Genomic DNA, 20,983 nt, shown 5'->3' with positions numbered 1-20,983 from the left:
TTTCCTTTCCCTCACCAGTACAGATGTGGTTTGTATTAATGCATGGCTTTCACATTGAAGTATATTCAGTCACTGTAATATTAAATGATTAAACACATTTGTTCATTATGTATTATTAATTATGTATCAGCCCTGAATGTAACAATATGTTGTTCAAAGTTTATTAGATAAGTCAAAAATAAAACTGAATGCATCAATACATGTTGTTGTTAAATAATCAAGATGGAGCATGAAAAATATAAAGCTTTACACTGTAATATTTAATACTTTGGTAAAAACAAAACAAAAAGCTTTTTCCTTTACCACCAATAAATATTTTTTTTACCCCTCAGTGACTCATTTTATCTACTATCGCATTTAATCAATCATCTAGGCTACTGCATATTTTCCCCATGCAACAATTCCCATTATCCCCATCACATTTCTGTCTGTGAACTTTTATATAGCGTTAGCTACCTAACTTTGTCCGCGCTAGCTTGGTGGCAAAGTTACAGTGATAATTAAGGTAAAATATTCCATTTAGTGATTGCACATAAACTACATATTTTGCTTTGCATTGAGAGAGGTAATAAGTAACCTCTATTTCCTCAAATCACACTACAGTAAATCTTGTGGGCAGACTGAAATTAATATCTTTTGAGGGTGAAATCAGTTGCATTGTCATACAACAAACTTTCCCCTCATCATGCAAATCGTCATGATTTCATCGCTCTTCTTTTCCTTCATTAACACTTTTCATTTTGGTAATGTTAAAGATTTGTCACATGTTTTAAATCAATATGCAATCAAGGCGGTCTTATACCGACAATATTCAGCCGTCAGTCAAGCGGTATCTATAAGTACTGGAGGAAATATTTCTCTTCTCTTGATTATTCAATTTAAATCTGCGGAGACGTTTCCAATCATGGAACTGAAGGGCGCCAATGATGTGCTGATGCCCTCTATTTGAAAAGTTTCTGCCTGAGTTATGAAAGAAATTTTGCATTCACAAATGCACTGCTGAAAATGCAGATGGTATTTTAGGAGCATGGCAGTCTGCTTCCAACAGAGACAAGTGAAGGTGTCGATGCAGTAACAGCTGCAACATTTCAAAGTGATCATTTTGGCTTGTGTTGTTGAATATTCATTCTATTAGACTAGTGTCGTAATGGGGTTTGGACCTGGACTCTTTAGTTGAGGAGATTCATCCGTATTGGAGACGTTTTAAATTGTGAATTGTAGCCGGTCGTGTCATCAGCTCTTAGAGAGGTCCCTTGCTTTTAATTGCTTTCATGTTGTGCCTTTACTTAAATTTCATCATGTTCTTTTCATGGGTTTCAATAGGTCCAAATAATCTCCCCTGGGCCTCACCATTGATGTGCGATTAACAGTAATTAATCTAACTACTCTACACTGTGATTGTGTGACTTCGGTTGCAGTGCACTGTGGAACTAGAATCCTGTGCACAAATGGCGGACCCTGCCACTAACGATGAAGACGACTAAATAGCGAATCGTACTACAGTGAGATGTTTACACAATGTCAACATTTTGAATGACTATCGCTGAGAGTATCAAAAATGGGTTTTGATTTCATGAAGATCTTGAGGATTATCATCTTTAAGAGAGAGAAAATCTGAAACCCTTTGGAAGTGAAAGGATACACTCTTATCACCAATTTTCATAGCTGCATGTGACGTTGACGTTTTGTTTTCTCCTCTCAGCACGTTTAACAATATTAAACATGTTTAACATGTTTACTTGAAATAATTGCACTACTTACCCTGTTCTCCCCCACCATGTAGTGCACCATGGAACTAAGAAGCTCAATCACACACTCCAATTACAGCAAAGACAGACAATTAATTGTTCCAATAATCTGGTTTAATTGCTTTCTAATTAGCAGACAGTTATATTTTCCCTCTTTGGCAGGGAGACAGTCACTCTGTGTGCGTTAGTGTGTGTGTGTGTGTGTGTGTGTGTGTGTCAGAGAGCTTGGGGACACCACTGATGAGACTGTGAGCTTAGACTGAGGTTTTGAGGCGGGTGTATTCAGCATGTCAAGAGATGAATTATAATAATAGTAAAGTTTTTTCAACAACAGATGAGTGCTTCACATATATCCAAGAGGGAACACACACACACACACACATCTTCCGCTGCACACACTCCTCTTTGCGGCGACGTTACTGATCTGTGCTGACTCAGTGGCAATTTTCCAGATGAGCACTTAGACTGTGATCAATGAGCCGAAGTGACAAGGTAAAACCAAGTTGAAAAAAAATATATATCCATCTCAAAGAAAGATACCGCCATTTCATACATGTTTTGCCTCAATCGGTGTAAGACCACCAATAATGAAGCAAACCTTGTTTTCTAATCAGTAACAAGCTGCATCATCACTCTAAGTGACATTTTAGTGGCCTACTTAAAGTTTGAACTCTGTAAGTTTGAAGCGCCATTACTTACTGCCAAAATGCATCATCCCTCAAAGTGTTATTAAACTGGAGGAGTGAAGTGTGTGGTGTTGACAATATCTTGATTTGGAAAGTTAGTGTCCTTTATAAGGGTGAAAGGACAAAGGATGGCACTTTACAACGTTTTCACGTTAGAACAGTAGTGGTGTATGGGACATTGTGTTCGAAAGAAAACTGCCTTTAATTATAGCATCCCCTTTTGTCCAATCAGTTTGGGCAAAACTCATGGTCTTAAATGCTGGAACTACGGATGGGGTGATAAAAAGTACTCACAATGAATTGATCATGGGGAAATTCCATTATCGGAATAATAGTGAATATCCTCACATGAGTGACTTGAAAACACTGTCTAGCTTGCTATCAGGGTAGAGATGTGAAAAACAGAATCTGGTTTTAAAATGACAAGAATTACCATGCAAGAAAGTACAGACTCACGCAATGTTGCTATTTTCCCTTTACTTATGCAGGTGGACCTTATGATTACCTTATTTAAGATTATTTAATTTTGTTTTTCCACTAAAAAATGTCCTATCTGTGATGCATTAAATACATTTCTTTCTTAAGAAAATATAAGGTAAAAGTGATTCCAGCATGTTTAAGTGCCCTTTTAGTCTTGTCTAAATGCAAACAAACATGACTTGACTTTACACAACCTCCTGCTTTTGCCTCTCTGTGATGAGAGCTCTTCACAGTTGCTTTTTCCTCAAATGACACTGAGATAATAACAATTTCCTCAGCAGTCTTGGACGACGTATTATAAACAAATGTGTCGATATCTGTGTTCGTCAGCATGAAGTGATGTCTCATGCCAGATCATTTTGGAAATGATGAATTGATGAATGATGAATTCCCATTAAAAACACTGCAGGGGGAAATGGATAAACACCAGATTAGAGAAGGATGATGTGTTAGTCCTTCTAAAGAGTAAGCCCATGACTCAGACGTGAGACGTCAGCGGGCCGGTTAAGCAGTCACAGATGTTGTCCTGTGTGCTGGAGGTCAACGCACTGGGTTTCACTTTTGTGAATCAGTGGCAAACATAACGTAGGTACTCAAAGGTGTATGTGTAACGTGGGTAGCTTTTGGCCACATTATGGAGTATAGTTAGAAATAGGAAAGCATTGGGAGGAATAAAAAATAGCACGTATGACAGGCCTGATTTCAATCATGTCTGTCCTTCCCTATAAAGGGAAAGAGTGATGCTGTCTGTTATCACCGGTTTCTGACATCAGATGATGGGACAGAAGCGGTACTGTGTAATTTTGCAATGATTCGCTTTCCAACTGCAGTTCTACTTCCAAAAGATTTGTTTACATTGAGTCACAAAACACTAAATGGGCTGCAGGTGAGAACTCCCATCTATATGTTTTTTGGCAGACAACTAGAGCAAAACCTTGGTTCTTCTTGTATAATTTTCTTACAGGAATAGTTTATTATTTTGGAAGATATACTTATATACGTACTTATAGTTACTTATCAAGACTTGGATGAGAAGATTGACACCAATCACATCAGAGTGGTATCAATCTTCTCAGAAAGAAAGCAAATAAGAGTACATATTTCCCAAAATATCACTCTTCTTGCATTTTCATATATATTTTCATGTATTTCCTTTTCTGTAAGCGTGCCCACCTCTCTCTTCAACGTTTGTGTTTCTGACTTTTTCTTAGGTCTCATCGTGGGATCCTTGATGGTGTGCTGGCTTCCCAACCAGATTCGTCGTCTAATGATGGCCGCCGTGCCCAAGTCCCGCTGGACCATTTCCTTCTTCCGGAGCTACGTCACTCTCCACCCAGTGGCCGACTCCTTCTTCTACCTTAGCTCCGTCCTCAACCCGTTCCTCTACAACCTCTCCTCCAGACAGTTCAGGGAGGTTTTTGTTCAGGTGCTGCGGTGCCGCCTCACCATCGAACACATCAACAAGCGCACAGTGCGGAGCTCCCGCGCTGCCTCTGCACGCTCCCTCCAGCCCCTGCTGATCAAGTCATTGCGTCGCAGCAGGGCCAACCGTCCCACCCTGGCACAAGAGAAAACTCCTCCCACCTTTACAACCTTTCAGAGTCAAAGTGACTCAGGAGTGGCATCAAATACTGAAACTTCCCTCAGCCTGACTGAAGAGTCCGATACAATTCCCAAAACAAAGACAGATGTACCATCAGAGACTGAAGTATAGTGTGTTGTACAATTTAATGCAACACAATGAACAGTACAATTACATCTGCTTGTGCTGTGCCATCAGAAACAAATAAAGAGAAATTCCTTATACACAGTGAACACAGCAAGTTAAGTCAGAAATGATCAGATGACAATTTGGCACGATTAGGAAGCTTGATGGGACTCTGCAAGAAATTGTTATCAAGTCAGACAATTATTATACAAACGTTGAAATATTCAGTTCAACATAAAGACCCTCACAGCTTGAGTTAAAGTTAAAGGTACCCAGCAGAGTTTTTGACCACCAGTGCGGCTCCTTTTGGATGTTTGCATCTCGTGGGCAAACATCCCACGAGGACACACGTACACTCATAACACTCATTGTACTTTCATGTTGACTGCAGATGATTGCACATGTGCAGTGCATAACAAGGCCCCTCGGAACAGCACTGAGCTGTAAGGTGATTCTAGCTTAGTGGCCACAGTTGGAATAGCAGGTCAGTTGATATGCACCGGCCAAGACTACTTTTCCTTACATTCGTCACAAAAGGACTCTCATTATTAGCATTTTAGCCTTTAGGTCCCTCATTAGGCTCAATGCTCCCAAAAATGTACGAGCCCAAGTAACCAATAAAACTTTTTGTGTCATCCAACTTTCATTGGAACAAACTGTGGTTTTCTATGTATTGAATGTCCTTTAAACTTTGATGTCCCAATAACATTAATATCCTCATGTTCACGAGGTTGGTATGTTGGCCGACATAAAAATGAAGTTGTATCCTACATGTTGTTGTCCAACAGTTCATTTATTACACACTTAAGAGTGACAGTATGACAAGTTGATCTCTAGAACAACGTGCAGAAGCATTTTGTGATCTGACAGCCCTATCGGCAGTTTCAAATTACTGTTATACGAATAAAACTGTTTTATGGTGAGACAAGGCTTTGGCTAGGGTTTGGTTAGGGTTGGACACAAAAAGGTTATATCTAGGGAAAGATCATGGTTTGCGTTTAAAATTGTACTTGATAAAAAATAGGGAATTTTTGCTGTTAAAATAACTTCACTATATTTGTCATCATGGTTACAGTAATAAACATGTGGCTAGGGTAAGGAAACGATTGAGGTTGTGGATAAAAGAAAATGGGAAAGGAACAGCAATCTCCTGTGTTCAAATGTTTTGTTGCTCTATAAAAGACTGGTTCGGGACCCACAGGTGGGTCACAGGAGATTTTATCAGGGTCGAGATTTATCAAACATATGGCTGGTTCACTTATTCAAGACAATATAAGATGATGCGGAAATGGCAGTAACAATGGTCAGGAACATTCATTTATGCAAAAATGGGATTCTTCTCACGATTTACAGATGAGGCCTATTGTGAGTTAGGTCACGATTGTTTGTCATTATTAAAAAGTAGGTCCCCAGAAAAAAAAGTTGGGAAAACACTGCTCTACAACAACGTCACGTGTCTTCCTTGTTTGCTGCTAGAGGGCGCTGCATTTATTTTGTAAATGTGTGTTGTTTTGGGGCGCTTTTCTTGGGAGACCATTGTGTCTGATATATGATACAATGAGCATAATATGAACCTGGTGGCCATCTTAGAACAATTTTGTAATCAGTTCTCTTAATACATTCATGTCGGGCAAGCAATATGAAGTCCTGTGGCTTCATGTTATTGCACTCACTGACAGCTGGTGGCACTGAAGCCATAAGATACTTAGCAATGCATCGGCAAAGATGAGGCAGAAGACGACAGTAAGCTGGTGTGAACACAGGCGTTGGCCATGCGGATCTCAAAATATTGGCTGTAAAAATGCATTCAACATGTTTGTTAGAACTCCAGGACACTCCACAAAACTCCACAGGGCACCTTTAAGGTTCAGGTCACCTCAAAACCAACAACTCAACCACTGCAAAAGCAACGGAATATTACATTCAGATGGACAACACCAACGACTTTTAGCTCATCACATTACGTCTTGTCATAATATATGTGGCTCTGAAATAATCTCTGACATGGTATGCATACTGACGCAACATATTCCCTGATCGTAGGGAACTAGCATAACTTTTAGGGTAACTTCAGAACTCTTTCTTCAAAGTCCATCAGCAGTCTAGATGCCCCTTATCGTACCACACACTCACTGTACTACTGCTGCTCAACCTCAATGCAAACGGTTCTAGTCATTATAAATACAAAGAATATGTAGTAAGTAGTTTGAAAAAGGGTTTATGTATTTCAACATGCTTTTGCAGCTCTATGTACAATTTTTGTGAGCAGACAGAAATGGTTGTGACAGAACTAGTGGAGGAAAGTTTCTGGATACAACTTTTCCATGGCCTCCACTGATGAGATGATGTTGTATCTGTGAGGGGCTTTAGGGCTGTAGGTGGTTTGAACATGATGACTAGCATGTGTGATTTTCTTCATCAAATACCTTTTTCCAGACTGCACCGAATCATTAAACAGTATCATTGTCATACATATCATACATTGTCTTTTTCATTTCGTCAATACTAGAAGAATCTGTGATTGTCCCAGGTAAGGGTATTGATCTAGAATAAATCACAGCGTTATATATTTTGTAGAGCTTTTCCTCAGGCTCAGAGAATAAATGATGAATCTGAACTTACTATTTTTCCTGCAATATGTTGTATTTGACCTTGTAGTGCAAGTAAACAAAGACAGATGCGAATGAGCCACCTGCTGCCCAACAAAATAGCCAGAAGCTGTTCCATGTCCTCCACCTCACCTTATACCCACCTGCCCTTGTAGCTGCACCGCGACCATGTTTGTGACATGACACATGTGATGATAAAAACAAATTCCCAAAATTACATTTGGAGGCAAGCTGCGACAGAATGGAAGTCCAGAGAAGAAGTACTGTGCAAACGTTTCCCTGCTCAAAGAATATACATTTCACAGTATGTATTCCTCACTGTCTCAGTTAGTTAGTACAGTTCCAGTTCAAGTTGTCTCCACTGTCAAAACACATGTTAACTCAGCGTGTGAAGGTCTGTCAGCACAGTGTGGAGGACAGTAGCAGAAAAACATAGAGAGAAAACACGGGGAGCTGCGGCGTGGTCAGTGTAATGGCCGCCGATGGTTGGGGTCGTTTCTTCTGCCGTGGTCCATTACACAGCGGTGTGTTGCAGCAGGTGATGCACACTGAGTGGAGCTTGCCGCTGCAGAACTGCTGGTAACCAGACGAGGCGATAAGACAGGCTCCCGACGAGGCGCAGGACTTGCGATAGTGTATCCCTGAAATAAGGAAAGAAATGCATTAGGCTGGTAATGAGAGGATTAGAGGGTGTGAGTGTGAATGTGAGTGTGTGTGAGAGAGAGAGAGAGAGAGAGAGAGAGAGGGGGAACAAAGACAAAAACAGTGTGATTGAGGCATGTAATTAGGGTTTAAATAGCATGTATTCTTTCATCAAGAGGGACCCAACTTAAAGGGAAACATCTCTGGATAATTGGGCTAATGTTCCTTTTGCAGTCACTTAGTTCTACTCACGATTTGCATAAAATTGCCACAGTGTCTAGCATAATTAGTCCATGAATGAGGGAAAACAGCCCTTCTTGCTTTTTAACTGGTGCTCTCAGTGGGTGCGACTTCTCTTCTTACTGTGTTTATACATATCCAGAGGAACTTTAAAGAAAAAACTTGGAACCAACAATGCTAAATGGCAGCCCTGTGATTTTCGGGATAGTTAGTTTTAGCCGGCCGCTCGTGCCTTTTAGTGCATGTGAGGCAGCGTGCCCCACTCGGTAGCTCATGGCTGCCGCTCTACACTGACCTCATACGGTGGTTACAGCTGATAACGCCTTTACTGACCCATGGTGTCGTCGCGGAAGCATAACATCCACCCTTCGGTGGCCCCTCAGGTAAACTCCCCCTCAGGTAAGACTCCCCCTGGAGTCCGGTGACTTCACTTAATCCCCAGTATAGCTCCACCCACCATAAACCTGAGCAAAGTCTAATTGACCAGAAATAGAGACACCTGTGTGGGTTGAAAAGGCATTCACACAGCATCACATACTGTTAAAGATAAAGCTGTGTTGATCCAAACCTTTCTTTTATCTGCTTCTTTTTTATGTTTCCAGACAGGTGTTTCAAATAGAAAGTAATTGGCATCAATCTGCTACGAGTCTCTGCTCCAAATCTTCCCTTTTGTTTAAGACATCACAGCTCCTGCTAATGAATTCTGAAAGCAATGAAAGACCGCTGAACTTCTCAAGCAGCAGTCAGACATCAGACTTTTGGCTTTTAATTTGTTAAAAGCTGGACTGGGTACGTTTGTGCTTAAGTTCCCTTTTTATTAGAAACAATATGTTTATGTTGCCCATATGGCTATAATACTAAAAGAAGTTTAGATATTTTTTAGAACAACTAAAATACATTACTAGGAACCAGAAAATACTACATTTTAGAAAATAAAGTTTGATCACTAATGCTAAAAAACTGTCCGGTCTCTAACGGCAGCCACATGATCGGTGCATCTCTAGTAATCGCTGAAAGCATTTATCATTTTTTTTTAGCCCCCACAGCTGAGGTGTCACTTTGTATGTAAACACTAAAACAGTTGAAGTAACATTTAAAGGGTAAGAGATGAAAGTGCCAGCTGTGACAACTGCTAAAATGTCACTAGAAGAGTTTCAGTTGAGTAAAAATTGTGTCAGTTGATTTGTAGAGGCTGAAAGCAGTTGAAATGTCATTCAAAGTGTCTGCACTGTAAACAGTTGAAGTGTCAATAAGAGCTGAAGAGAGAGAGTTGTGATGTCATCTACTCATTCAGCCACTTTTAACGTTCTTCAATACACACCGATGTAAAAACTTTAAGTTGGTGTCCAATAACTTAAAAACGATGAAAGGTATAAAAAGAATGGAGCGAATATGGTCATATGGTAAGTGATTGTTTGAGGTGAGAAAAGCCATCAAATCTGTGTTCCCTGTCAGTGACTCATCCCAGTTTTACTGCACCTCATTTTACACTGACTGCCCATGTTATCGGCTCTCGCTATTTTCCAATTACTGCTCGAGATAAAAACCAACAGATTATGCAACCATTTATGACCACAGGATTTTCCTACAACGGACATTTTTAGGTTTGAGCATGAAATGACAGAGATCCTCGGACGTGTCTGCCATCCTTTAAGAGTGTGACAGCTAAAATTAGAGATATAAACACGGTGTGCGTCAGGTTTAATTCTCCAGGCTTTGTGGGAAGATGGGACATTTCCTTCCAACATCCTTGCAACATTTGACACAATGTTTCCAACGGATTCCTCAACACCTTCTGGGAACTCCAGGGATATTTGCATAAGAAATGGGAGAACGCACAATTTAAATGAACATGCAGTACTTTGGGTGTTACTATGCCTGTATATGTGTTGCACTCAAGTGGAGAGAGGAGGGACACATCACGCGGGTTATTGGAAGTTTATGTGCTCGTTTGAAAACAAAATGTCAGCCAAATGTTAACGTTTCCCTCCACTATTCTCACAAACAACTTGTTCCAACAAGCTTTTCAAGTACATCCATGCTTTAGTGCACAAATGAAATGTTCACAGCTGAAGGTCTCATAAATTCACCGGCTCCCGAACTAAACTTCATTGGGATGTGGATTATAGCTGCATGGTGATAAGTTATGCAGTCACTGGAAATGGCTCTAAATATGCTTTTAGAGTATTTTGTGATTTGTCTTTTACCAAACTACACAGAACACTAACACATTCACTTTTGCGCAGATTTATTTTAAATAGAACAGAGCGTTGTTGGTGTCAGTTGGGAAAACTCCTTATCCTAAAATGTAAGCGCATTGTCCCAGCACAGAGATTCCCCCTCTTAAAGTCACACATGACAAATGACCCAATGATGCTGTTCCATTCTTGTATTGCTTGATTTTGAGTGCTGCTTTTGACACCATTGATCACAGCATTTTATCAGACTGAGGCAATGGCTGGGTGTATCGGGTGCTGAGTTAAATCAAACTATGTCTTTCTGACAGAAAATTCTATGTGTCTGATAACAACCATATGTTGTTATCAGACACAACCATTTGCTGAGGTACCTCAAGGGTCAATTCTTGGAACCAATTTTATTCTCTTTTTATATGCTCCCATTAGGTGATATTATTCGTAGACATGGAGTTTCCTTCCACTCTTATGCTGATGACACACAGCGGTATGTCCCAATTAAGACCACTGACCTCAGTATGCTGAGTTCTTTACAGGAGTGAATGTATGTAAGCTGTCTCGGCATCTTGTTTGACTGTAATTAAACTTTGAACAGAACATTACTAAACCTTTTTACATAAAAACTGTAGACCGGCTACAGACAGTACAGAACTCAGCTGACAGGCTTTTAACTAAAGTAAACAGATTCAAACACATCATCTTGGGTTTAGCCTTTTTACACTGGCTTACAGCAAGTTTTGGATTAGAGTTCAAGTTTTTTTTAAACAATACTTACAAGGCACTCATGGTCTGACTACTAATTATAACTAAATTATTTTATCCCCGTACAGCCCTAGGCACACTTTGAGATCCACGGGGTAGGGGCCGTCTATCTGGTCCAGTCTCTCGGCTGAAAAGGGGTCCCAGGGCCCAAGGCTCTGCCCAAGGCTGAGTCAGTGGTTACTTTCAAATCTAAGCTTAAAACATACTTTTATCGCACTGCCTTCACTGATTTCACCTGATTCTAGTTTTTATTCTGTCCAGATTATGAGCGCCTGAGGCTAATTTTCTGTATCTACAGTCATAAAACGCATTAGCTCATTACCAACAACTGAACAATGTTAGGAATAAGCATTGCTGTTGGAAAATAAAACAGAAAACAGATGTTGTAGTGTAGCTCCCACTCTTCGGGCCAAAGCGCCTACCTATACGAGGACCAGATTAGTATTAGAGTTTAGGAGAGATCAAAGTTGCATGTTTACATTTGGCGTAAATATTGCTGCCCTCTGTGGATGTATTTAGGCAAATCTATCTGTTGTGTTCTTTAATATAGTATGGGTATTGTGTTTAGTTGCATGCAAATAATGATAAATAATTCCAGCCTATTAAGCAATTAAAGCGTTGTTATCAATCAAAGCCTTAATTGCTCCCTTACGCAAGTTCTGGCTGAGTAGACCTCTGCTTTTAAACATGTGTTCATCAGTAAACATCTGCTTAAATCATGTAAAAGTTTAATGATACTTTAATTTACATCTTAATAACCAAATATTTAATATGTTTAACAAAATCATTTTCAGTGGCTACTTTCCACTCGAGAACTCCTCCAAAGGGTGTAGATAACGATGGACCGCCAACCTGAAATATTACTTTCACAGCACATCCACCAATAGACTGCAGCTGTCCCGGCAGATAAATGTGTCAAGACAGTGCAGCACTTTAAATGATAAAACTGTGAGAGGGAGCTCACCTGCTGCTAGTGAAACCCTCTATCTCAGCTTTTCAGCAGTGCTCACTCTGTGCTCTGATACAACGGTACAACATATTTATTTTGGTTATTGCAGGTCTGAGAACTGACATCTGACATTCTCATTAATGGAAACGTTGAAGAGAAAAAGTCCAAGTCTATTATTATATATTATCTATTATTATCAACTGTAAAAGTTTCTAATTTGTAATTATGTTGTTAATGGTCTAATATTTTATGTCAGTATTGCCAAGAGACCTGCTCTAATCGAAATACAGGACAAATACACACAAACACCACCCTGGTACATGGTGGATGTATTCCTTATACACCAACTAAGGGCATGGAGAATATATGCAGTGCAGTTTTGCATTTGTTGAGCAAATATTACCAAAAGGAATCTCAGACAGCACAACAGGAAAACACTCACTTTCTACTGTTTGAAGTGCTTCGGGGGGGGATTCCATTTAATTTCTGCGCAGGGATTTTAAGATTTATCACTTTAATCTATCTTATGCTGTTGAGTTAATTTATGGGAGAAAGGGTGAGATTTCTTATCAACTTTGGAGCGCTCTGAGAAATTTAGTCTAATGAGAATCAGCATGGTCGGCTGCACAGGGACGAGTGAGCAGTCCAATATGTCCGAGAGTCTGGAGAACCTTTGATTGCCCTTCGAAATGAGATTTTAACCAAATAAATCAAATGACACTGATTGCACTTCTGTGGTTTTGAGAAAAGGCAAAGGAATAGGACAAGCATTTGGTTCCTAATAGTCATGTAGAGTTAGTTAATGCCATATATGAGAGTAGAAATCACAATTGGTTCAACACACATTTCTTCTTTGGACTGCCCTTGACACAAACATGTCAGACATGTATCTGTCTGCTCTGTTGGCTTTATTAACCCTTTAACTCAAACTTGACTAAGCAGTGAATTTATATGGCAGTTGTTATGTGAGCCGACATAAATATGTCATCCAGATAAATGGTCAGTTGGGACATTAAAATTGTTAGCAGGTATATTTGAGTTTCTCGAAATAAAAGTCATCAAGTTCTGAGCACTTGTGAATTTATTCACTTGTAATTTCCTTTGATGACCTTTATGTAACCAGGAAGTTCTCTTTAGATAGAAAGCTTATTTTCAAGACAGGCCAAAACAGCAGCACAAATATGTTACACAAACCCAAAACGGGAATAAGGGGAAAAAGCGGAAATTACTGGACCAAATTCTGGTAACGATCACAAATCTTCTCTCAGATTTTGACGGATACACACTCTTCTTACAAGAAAGTTCTCAACTCAGCTGAGGTTACCTCCAGCTATTGCAAAGTTCACAAAGGTTATTTAAAAAAGACTTATTTCTACCATCAACACAGCGAATAAGATATGATATTAAGTTTTGGATTCTCCAGCTCTTTGATCTTTGAAAAGGTCAGTATTGTCAGGACGGTTCGATATTGGTCAATGGTAAAAATGTTTGTAAAGTTAACCAAAGTTGAACCCAATCGAAAACATTCACAAAGATTTACCTTAATCCTGCAAGTGTATCTGCTGATCTCGCCATTCCACGCAACTCCATTGAAGTGAATTGTTTTTGCTGCCAAAGCGCCCGTTTGAATAAATAAATACATGTCTGACACACACATTCTCACTCCCAACTCGTCAAATACCGATGCTAGGGGTCAGTGACCAGCAGGAACCAGTGCGCTTTAAACTATAAAGGTACCCCTCTAGCATCAATTTTGGGACGTTTCAGGAACTTCCACTCATCACATGCATAGTGTCTTTTCAAAAATAAACTTCCGTGGTCAGTTTCCACCCGTTACATGCATACGGTCTCTTTGTCAGTGAAACAATACTTCAGCTCTGAATTAATTGCACACTTTAGCAAAGAAACCTACGGTTGAAAAACCTTGAGCATCCAGAGCAAACACTGCTAAACCACAAGACGTCCACCCGAATCACACAAGCAAACAAACTTCTGCAGCCATCCACAGTCGCTCTATTTAACCAAATAAATGTAAAATACTGTGACTAACCACATTCTCATTTCCCCATTCCCTGATATGGTAAATTAACTTTTGTGAAAGCTAATTAAGATAAGCCATGAAATCAGGAGTGCACCTGCTCGTCTCCGTCCTTCTCTCTGTTCTGTGGTCTCTTCGGCTGTTTAACATGAAGAGCAGCGTGACCCGGGACAGTCAGTGTGGCACCAGATGGGACAAAGTCACCGGTTGCTATTACATAATCGGAACCGAGCGAGTGACTGTGCATCAGTCTTCTGTAACCATTTTTAAACATCTTAAAGATTCTGGGATGTTCCGAGGAGTGATACTGTCTGATGCACCCCAACCCCCGACGTATCGACAGGGTCATTGCGGAACCTCATCGCCTCCTCCTATTAGGTTGGAACGCCCTTTCTCTGCTTCATCTCCTGATCAGCATGCATGCTTGATATTTTTGTTGGCAGTCTTTTCGTTTAAGCAATCAAACTATTCAAATTGTCCTTCTTGATTTCAGGCATTGAACCACTGCCACTTGAAGCAGCACAGATGGCCCATCAAAGCTGCACTTTGCTTAAATCTGTAGTTAACTAGAGACATCATAGCAAATACAGTATAATAAGATGCTACTTATCAACTTTCATCAGCGTCACCTGCAAAACAAGCTGCTCTGTGACACACCAGCCACTACTGTTTCCTTTTCAGACTCCCTTTCAGTGCAATCTGAAAGGAATCAAAACATGTGTTTGTTTTCGTCATCACTGCTCCACTAAGCGTGTTTGCCTCTGTGGATGCTGTGATAATTATATATTTTCACTGTGAAGTCAAATCGTGGGAGAGACTAAGGCACAGCGCGGTGACAGACAGCAACTGTGACACATTCATGTGTGTGACATTAAACATTTACTTGAAAGCACGTTTTGGGAGCTGGCAGATGGTTCTGTACAGTATCACAAAGATTTTAGATTTCAGCATCTTGAAATGATGTTGCTATACTGTCTTGTTATGATGTTGCTATACTGTCACAGCGACAACAGAGCTAACTGCTCTACCTCATCGACCTGATGATGTAACTGATGAACAGCTTTAGTTTAGCTTAAAGCTGCACTAATCAATGCTTTTCATATGAACGATCAATCAAATGTCTCTGAAGCCTAATATGAAAGGTGTTGCATGTTACTGTCGAACCCACAGTTATCCCTCAGTCCCCCTCAGTACTATTTAGCTATTTTGTATGTTTTTGGTTTCTTTGGCACACAAACCCCACTTTCCACAAAGTTGTTTTTTCCAGCAGCAGCAATACATTTATTTTGTCATCAACACTTAAAAATTGCCTCTTAGAAACTGAAAGGTGGCCAATTTCATATCCCTCATCACAGTACATCTTACTCCCCCTCCTTTAAAAAAGCCATTGAAATGAAAGGTGGCCTGCTGACAGTGGGAGAGGAACAGTCCTCAACAAGGTAAAAGGACAATACTTTGATGTAATCGGAGGGAATGATGATGACACTAATGGAAGATGGGCTTGGATATGAAGCCGGGCTTGTCTCATGCTGCCCAGCTGAAAAATAGCCGTCATCCTAATGCAGGTTATGAATGTGAGTCTCTCTACTCGTGGTTGTTTAACCATAGACTGTAGGTTTGACAGAGGACTTTCACATTTGACTGATACCTCGAAATCCTGCCGGCCAGTCTCTTTCTCAGCTGGAGAGCTTGGTCGTAGAAGGCGGAGCAGATGGATTGTTTAACGCTTTCCTGATGCAGACGGACTAATCTTAAACGAAAAATAGCCCAATTGAGGACGTACGTAAGCCATTCTGCTTCCTTTACATCTACATTATAGTGCTGCATGTTAAGGCATAGGTGCATAGAGGCAATCACAGGGCAAGTATACTTAGGAAGAATCAAACATCGTCACTGATTTTTATTGTTATCACTTAAGCACATTGCACAGAGGTGGGAGTGCAATTGTGAACGTGGTTTCAGTTGAATTTCTCCAGCCTCCTTTTCATGCAGACCAGCTATGATGATAACGCTGGGATATAAAGGCTGGGACGTACGTGAGCGTTCATGCGGAGATTTTCTTATTAAAGAACTGTCGGCTCTATAGTGCGGTGGGCCTGCCCTTTGGATTGGGAACCTCATTTCCAAAGACAGGAGCTTAATGCTTTTGCTCATCAGCAGTAGAGAGAGGGGAGAAAATTACCCACAATTTTCGGTGGGTGTGAAAATGAAGTAGACCTGTGACATAAGACCCTTAGTGTCTGGGTTCTGACCAGCTGCAGTAAATAGGGATGTGACACATTATTCATTACAAAAGAGCCAGCATTTCACTGCAAAATCATAGGCTTGATGATCCTTACCTAAAAGTCTGTTAACACAATTAAAGCAGAGGTTCAGATGTGTACGGATTGTTTTGGAAAGATATTACAACCTGCACAGAGGTTATGAACCTTTACTGAATGTGATTGAATGAATGTAAATATGGTGGCCCTGGAAGCTCAACACACTGCGAATTAAGAAAACAAGTAGACACAGCGTAAGTAAATGAAGAATCAGCAACATCTTCATCAATTTGACAACACATGCAACATTTAGTAAAAAGCCTCAAAATAGAAATTAGAGAAAACGTGCTGCAAAAAGCTCACAGCACAATGGAAATCTCGTCCATTGATTTCGTAAAGCATTCAAAACTACCCTTCTGCAATCAACAACATGAAGGAAAGCTACAGGTGAATATTAACTTCCCACAGCCTCATTCAACAGATGTTCATCGCCCATTGTGTTCTTTATTGGGTCTTTTGCAAATGAAGGTGGAAGACATTTTTTCGACCATTACCAATAGCCATATTTGCAACTTTAAAAGTCTGGCAATGCATCAGCCTATATTTGTTTTTAGCCAGCGTGGCTGTAGGTCAGTTGGCTAGTCCATCCACCGCCTTGGTCCAGAATGAAATTTCTGTGACAACTATTGGATTGATTGCAATACGATTTTGTACAGACATTCACGGTGGCCAGAGAATGATAATACTGACCTTGGCTATCCTCTGACTTTTGACCAGTAGGTCAAAATGTTCTGCTATCAATATTTGTTTCAAATAATTCCAAATCTAACAGATGAATTGCAATACAATTCCAGCCAATAATGGCCCAAGGCCATCTATCCTAAGGACTGCGCCCCAGACTTTTCTTTAAAGTAATCAAATTTGCGATTACTGTGAGGGCAGCGCATCACGCTGAAGACATATTGTCACCTTACTAATATAAAAGCACACAGTTGCTTATTTACACATCCAGAAGACACAGAGCAACATAAGCATTACTTTGGTCATGTTTCTGCACACATGTATACTCTTCTTTCACATTTAAAGCCTTTAGCAACCTTCATAGAGTGAAATCTAACTCTGTTTTGCTATGAGAAAGAGATCCATTATGGCCAACAGCCAACAGCTAGTGACTAACATTGTTTGTCTGCTGTTTTTTTCAAAGTTTTTTTTACCTGCGGAAAAATTGGTTTGACCTTGGTTGGTTGGAACATTTTTAAATATTGCCCAGCCATGCCCCCCAGGTTACTAAAAATCTCAGAATTCACATAAAAAACATCATCATTGTAGCTTATTGGCCAACATATCCACCAATGCCGATATATCCGCATCAAGTTAATATCGGCTGGATAAATTGGCAGGATTTGAGGTTTTTGGAAAGGCCTGGACATACACAAAGGACACACACCTGCCATTTCATGCACAGCATGCATGGGCTGGTAGATTTTCTCCTCAGATGGAAATGGAATAGTTTATATTCATGACTTCTATTTCAAATACTGACCTGCCTGCAGCTGAGACTTTCATTCTTTAATGACAGAGCACTGAGGCGCGTGTCCGTGCTAACCTCAGATCAGTTCGATTTCCGCTCACAGCGGAGAGCCTGGATTCTGGCTGAGCATGCTGGAGAGCCCGCCCTCCTTCTTTGTCTTTGAGTTAAAGGACATTTCAAACAGGCCAGACAAACTGTTTCCATTTCAAAACATCCTTTTTTTAAAGAATTATGATCCATGGATTCAGAAAATATTAGTGTCTGAGCATTACAATGAACAGACGGTGTGAGTGCACAACGCATACAAACCAAACGAACAGCTAGATGGCACAACACTAAATAGCTTTCCACACGCGGACATCCCTCCTATCACTTCAGTTTTAAGCTATATCGATTTCATGACAACAACTAAGAGAATTCTTCAGATCCTCCCAGATCCATGTCACCACCAACATCTAATCCGCTTTACTTGGATTGAGGCCAATCTGTCCATATTCTACAGGAGCCTGTTCTGCTCTGATATATCCTCAGAGGAAAACACACTTATTTATGACAGCAGAGAGGAGGAACACGCTTAGTGACGCGACTTACCATCATCCTTCACCAGAACCTCCTTCTGGCACATGTCCTGCACGTTCACAGTGCAGTTGACTATGAACTCTGGCGTGGAGCAGTCGTGTGTCATCTCCTCACACTGATAGCACTGGATCTGCAGAGCCAGCCCTGCAACACGTACACACACACACACACACACACACACACACACACACACACACACACACACACACACACATTGGGGAGTAACCCCAGGCAAAAACATTGTTTTTCATGCACTAGTCAATTTTGCGATTTTGCTCTATTTTCCTTTGATAACGTGTCTTCTCTCAGACTAGTGGAAAGAAAACATCCCAAATACAAAAGTAGGTGTTTATTTTACTTCTTTGTCTATTTGCATCTGTAGATTTCGCCTAAATTCATCCAAAGTTAGCATTAGATAATGACTTATTGCATATTTAACCATCGAATTTCAGAAACCTTGTACAAATAATTGTCTTAGTGTAGGTAATCATCTATGGAATTTCATGATGATATCTATTAGTTGCATTTTTTACACTATTCACCTATAGCATCTTCAAAATGTATGGAATTATACATTTCTTTGAATTCAGGTTTCTCAAAATTAGTTTTTTCTCAAACTGTGAGTCACAATATCCACCTCAGTAGCACTTAAGTATAGACAAACTTTCCAGTTGCACTCCTATCGATATTCTGAAAGGTTTTTACTAAAAAGTTTGTTCATATATCATTCATAGCCTAATTTATGGCTGTTGACATTACTGTATATTTTCTGATTTATGAGTGATACAAAGAGATATCCAAATTCCCTCAGAACCTTTGACTCTAACATGTCAACAAAACTGAACAAGAATTTTGAATCTGGCTTTATCCAGTGTTCAGATTTGTGTTCTGGAAATGTATGCAAATGAGCACATATTTAATAAGTTATTGCCTACTTTGCATATTTAAACATACAATTTCAGAGAACTTGTAATAAAAAAAATTGCTCTCTGTCTATGTATTAGAAGTTTTTTGGTCACATATTTGATCACATGTTTCTCCCCTAATTATTTAATCCTTGTATTTTCATGATCATTTTCAGCAGGTCTCCACCATCAGCCACAACACTTACTCATTTTTCATTTACATGCTCCATTTATTTTTTGTCGTATCATGAATAAAGAGAGTTCCATCTCTGAGTGAAATTCAGTTTTCATTTTCTTGAACATTCTGACTTTTGGTTCCTTGCACTCCGACCATCTCAAATTGATGTGACAGACATGCTCCATTATTCAGCTGCATTGGAGCTGCTGGTGGTACATTTATTTTGGCAACATGTTTGGCAACATTTCATCACGTCCGGCTTTGATTGTCGATATCTCAGTATTTTCTACTGAAAAACTGATATGCTGACAGTGAACATGCTTTATTGAATGATTTATCTGAATGACTGAACAGTTTTTCATGAACCAGTCGGGATGCCCTCAAGTCACAAATGCATTGACCCATCAATTTATTCAGACTACATTGACAATTAAAATGTTTTGGCTTATAATCTTTCCTTATTTATGTTTCAAAAGACCAGTTCCAAGCATCTTTCAATATTTTAAAAACTGATAAGGGGCTTCTACAACCACATACATCAGAAATGAGAATGAATATTGCATTTGCTGCAGATTTAAACATATTGTTGGCATTGAGAAGGACAACCTTTGGTCATCATCTGTAAAACTTTGCCTGGCAGTGGACAGTAATGCATTGAACAGGAGATTTGATTAATAGACTTAATAGTGGAAGTATTTTCGGTGATGGAATGTGACGAAGCACATTTACATGAGTACAGTGAAGGTACTTGTTCTTTACTTGGGTATTTCCATGTTATCTTATTCACTCCATCACGTTTCACAATGAAATATATTGTAAGTTTTACTCGACTACATTTATTGTAATTATTATTTTATACTCAACAAAAAGCTCTCCCTCCGCCACGGATGAAATAGTCTGGAGCAATTGGTGATGAAGAAGAGGTAAAAATCAGGGAGACATTTCACTGTTTGAACTGGAGTCGATGGTTTCAACATTGTTGATGCAGCCTCTATGAAAACTTACCTATATCGTTCAAGGCGCAAAGCGCGTGCCACACCAAGCTTTAAGCGACAACAATCTCCTATGGGTGTCAATAATAAATATGTGGCAATCGATACTTTAATCTCAGTACATTCAAGTTTTCCCTCATCATAAAGCGGAGGCACAGATCAGAAATCTGTTCAACTTTGAAAAAAGACAGCGATGGATCAGCGCGCATCGCTCCAAGCTGTGCGCGCTCTCTCTCCAAAAAAAGGAACTATAAGTTTTTAGTGTCTAACGATTGTCTGTAAATCGGACTTTAATCCGGTGAAGTGTTTCGAAAGAGAAGCTGTGCGTCCTTACCTGAGCTGAGGAAAAACAGGAGCAAAGTTGAGACGGTGAACAGCCGCATGGTCCGCTTAGTGGGACTCGGAGCAAAAACATGAGAGGCGGATGATCGTCGGGTCTGAGGCGCGGAGACACAGCAGCTGGCAGCCTGTCATGGTGAG

At 40.0% G+C, this 20,983-nt stretch overlaps 2 protein-coding genes across 3 annotated transcripts in view; one reads left to right on the top strand and one right to left on the bottom strand.

Annotated features, from left to right (window-relative positions):
* gpr39 (G protein-coupled receptor 39) overlaps positions 1–6,805 on the top strand; it is a 23,103-nt gene extending 16,298 nt beyond the window's left edge. The window contains exon 2 of the mRNA XM_031869533.1: positions 4,126–6,805. Within this exon, the coding sequence (XP_031725393.1) occupies positions 4,126–4,628 (503 nt within the window). The 3' untranslated portion in view covers positions 4,629–6,805. The remainder of the gene's footprint in view (positions 1–4,125) is intronic.
* On the bottom strand, positions 4,624–20,983 carry LOC116395571 (ly6/PLAUR domain-containing protein 1-like). 2 transcript variants are annotated; one of them, XM_031869561.1, is made up of 3 exons: positions 20,838–20,983; positions 18,441–18,572; positions 4,624–7,872 (listed from the first exon to the last, which is right to left on the bottom strand). In XM_031869561.1, the coding sequence occupies exons 1-3, from the start codon at positions 20,884–20,886 to the stop codon at positions 7,631–7,633; spliced, it is 423 nt and encodes a 140-aa protein (XP_031725421.1). In that variant the 5' UTR covers positions 20,887–20,983; the 3' UTR covers positions 4,624–7,630. The 2 variants fall into 2 exon arrangements, with proteins under 2 accessions (XP_031725421.1, XP_031725420.1); XM_031869560.1 differs by having other exon boundaries at positions 18,441–20,928.

The sequence above is a fragment of the Anarrhichthys ocellatus genome, unplaced genomic scaffold (genome assembly GCF_004355925.1).
Source record: "Anarrhichthys ocellatus isolate YVR2014 unplaced genomic scaffold, GSC_Weel_1.0 scaffold47, whole genome shotgun sequence".
In the NCBI taxonomy this organism is placed as follows: domain Eukaryota; kingdom Metazoa; phylum Chordata; class Actinopteri; order Perciformes; family Anarhichadidae; genus Anarrhichthys; species Anarrhichthys ocellatus.
Note: the sequence above shows the minus strand (reverse complement) of the source record. Positions and strands in the feature narration are given on the sequence as shown.

Excerpts from the sequence above, each read along its gene's own strand:
- LOC116395571 (XM_031869560.1), bottom strand. The coding sequence starts at position 18,669 with ATGTTTTTGCCTGGGGTTACTCCCCAATGTGTGTGTGTGTGTGTGTGT. Across the intron at positions 7,873-18,440 it reads GGTTCTGGTGAAGGATGATG|GGATACACTATCGCAAGTCC; the intron begins GTAAGTCGCGTC and ends TCCTTATTTCAG.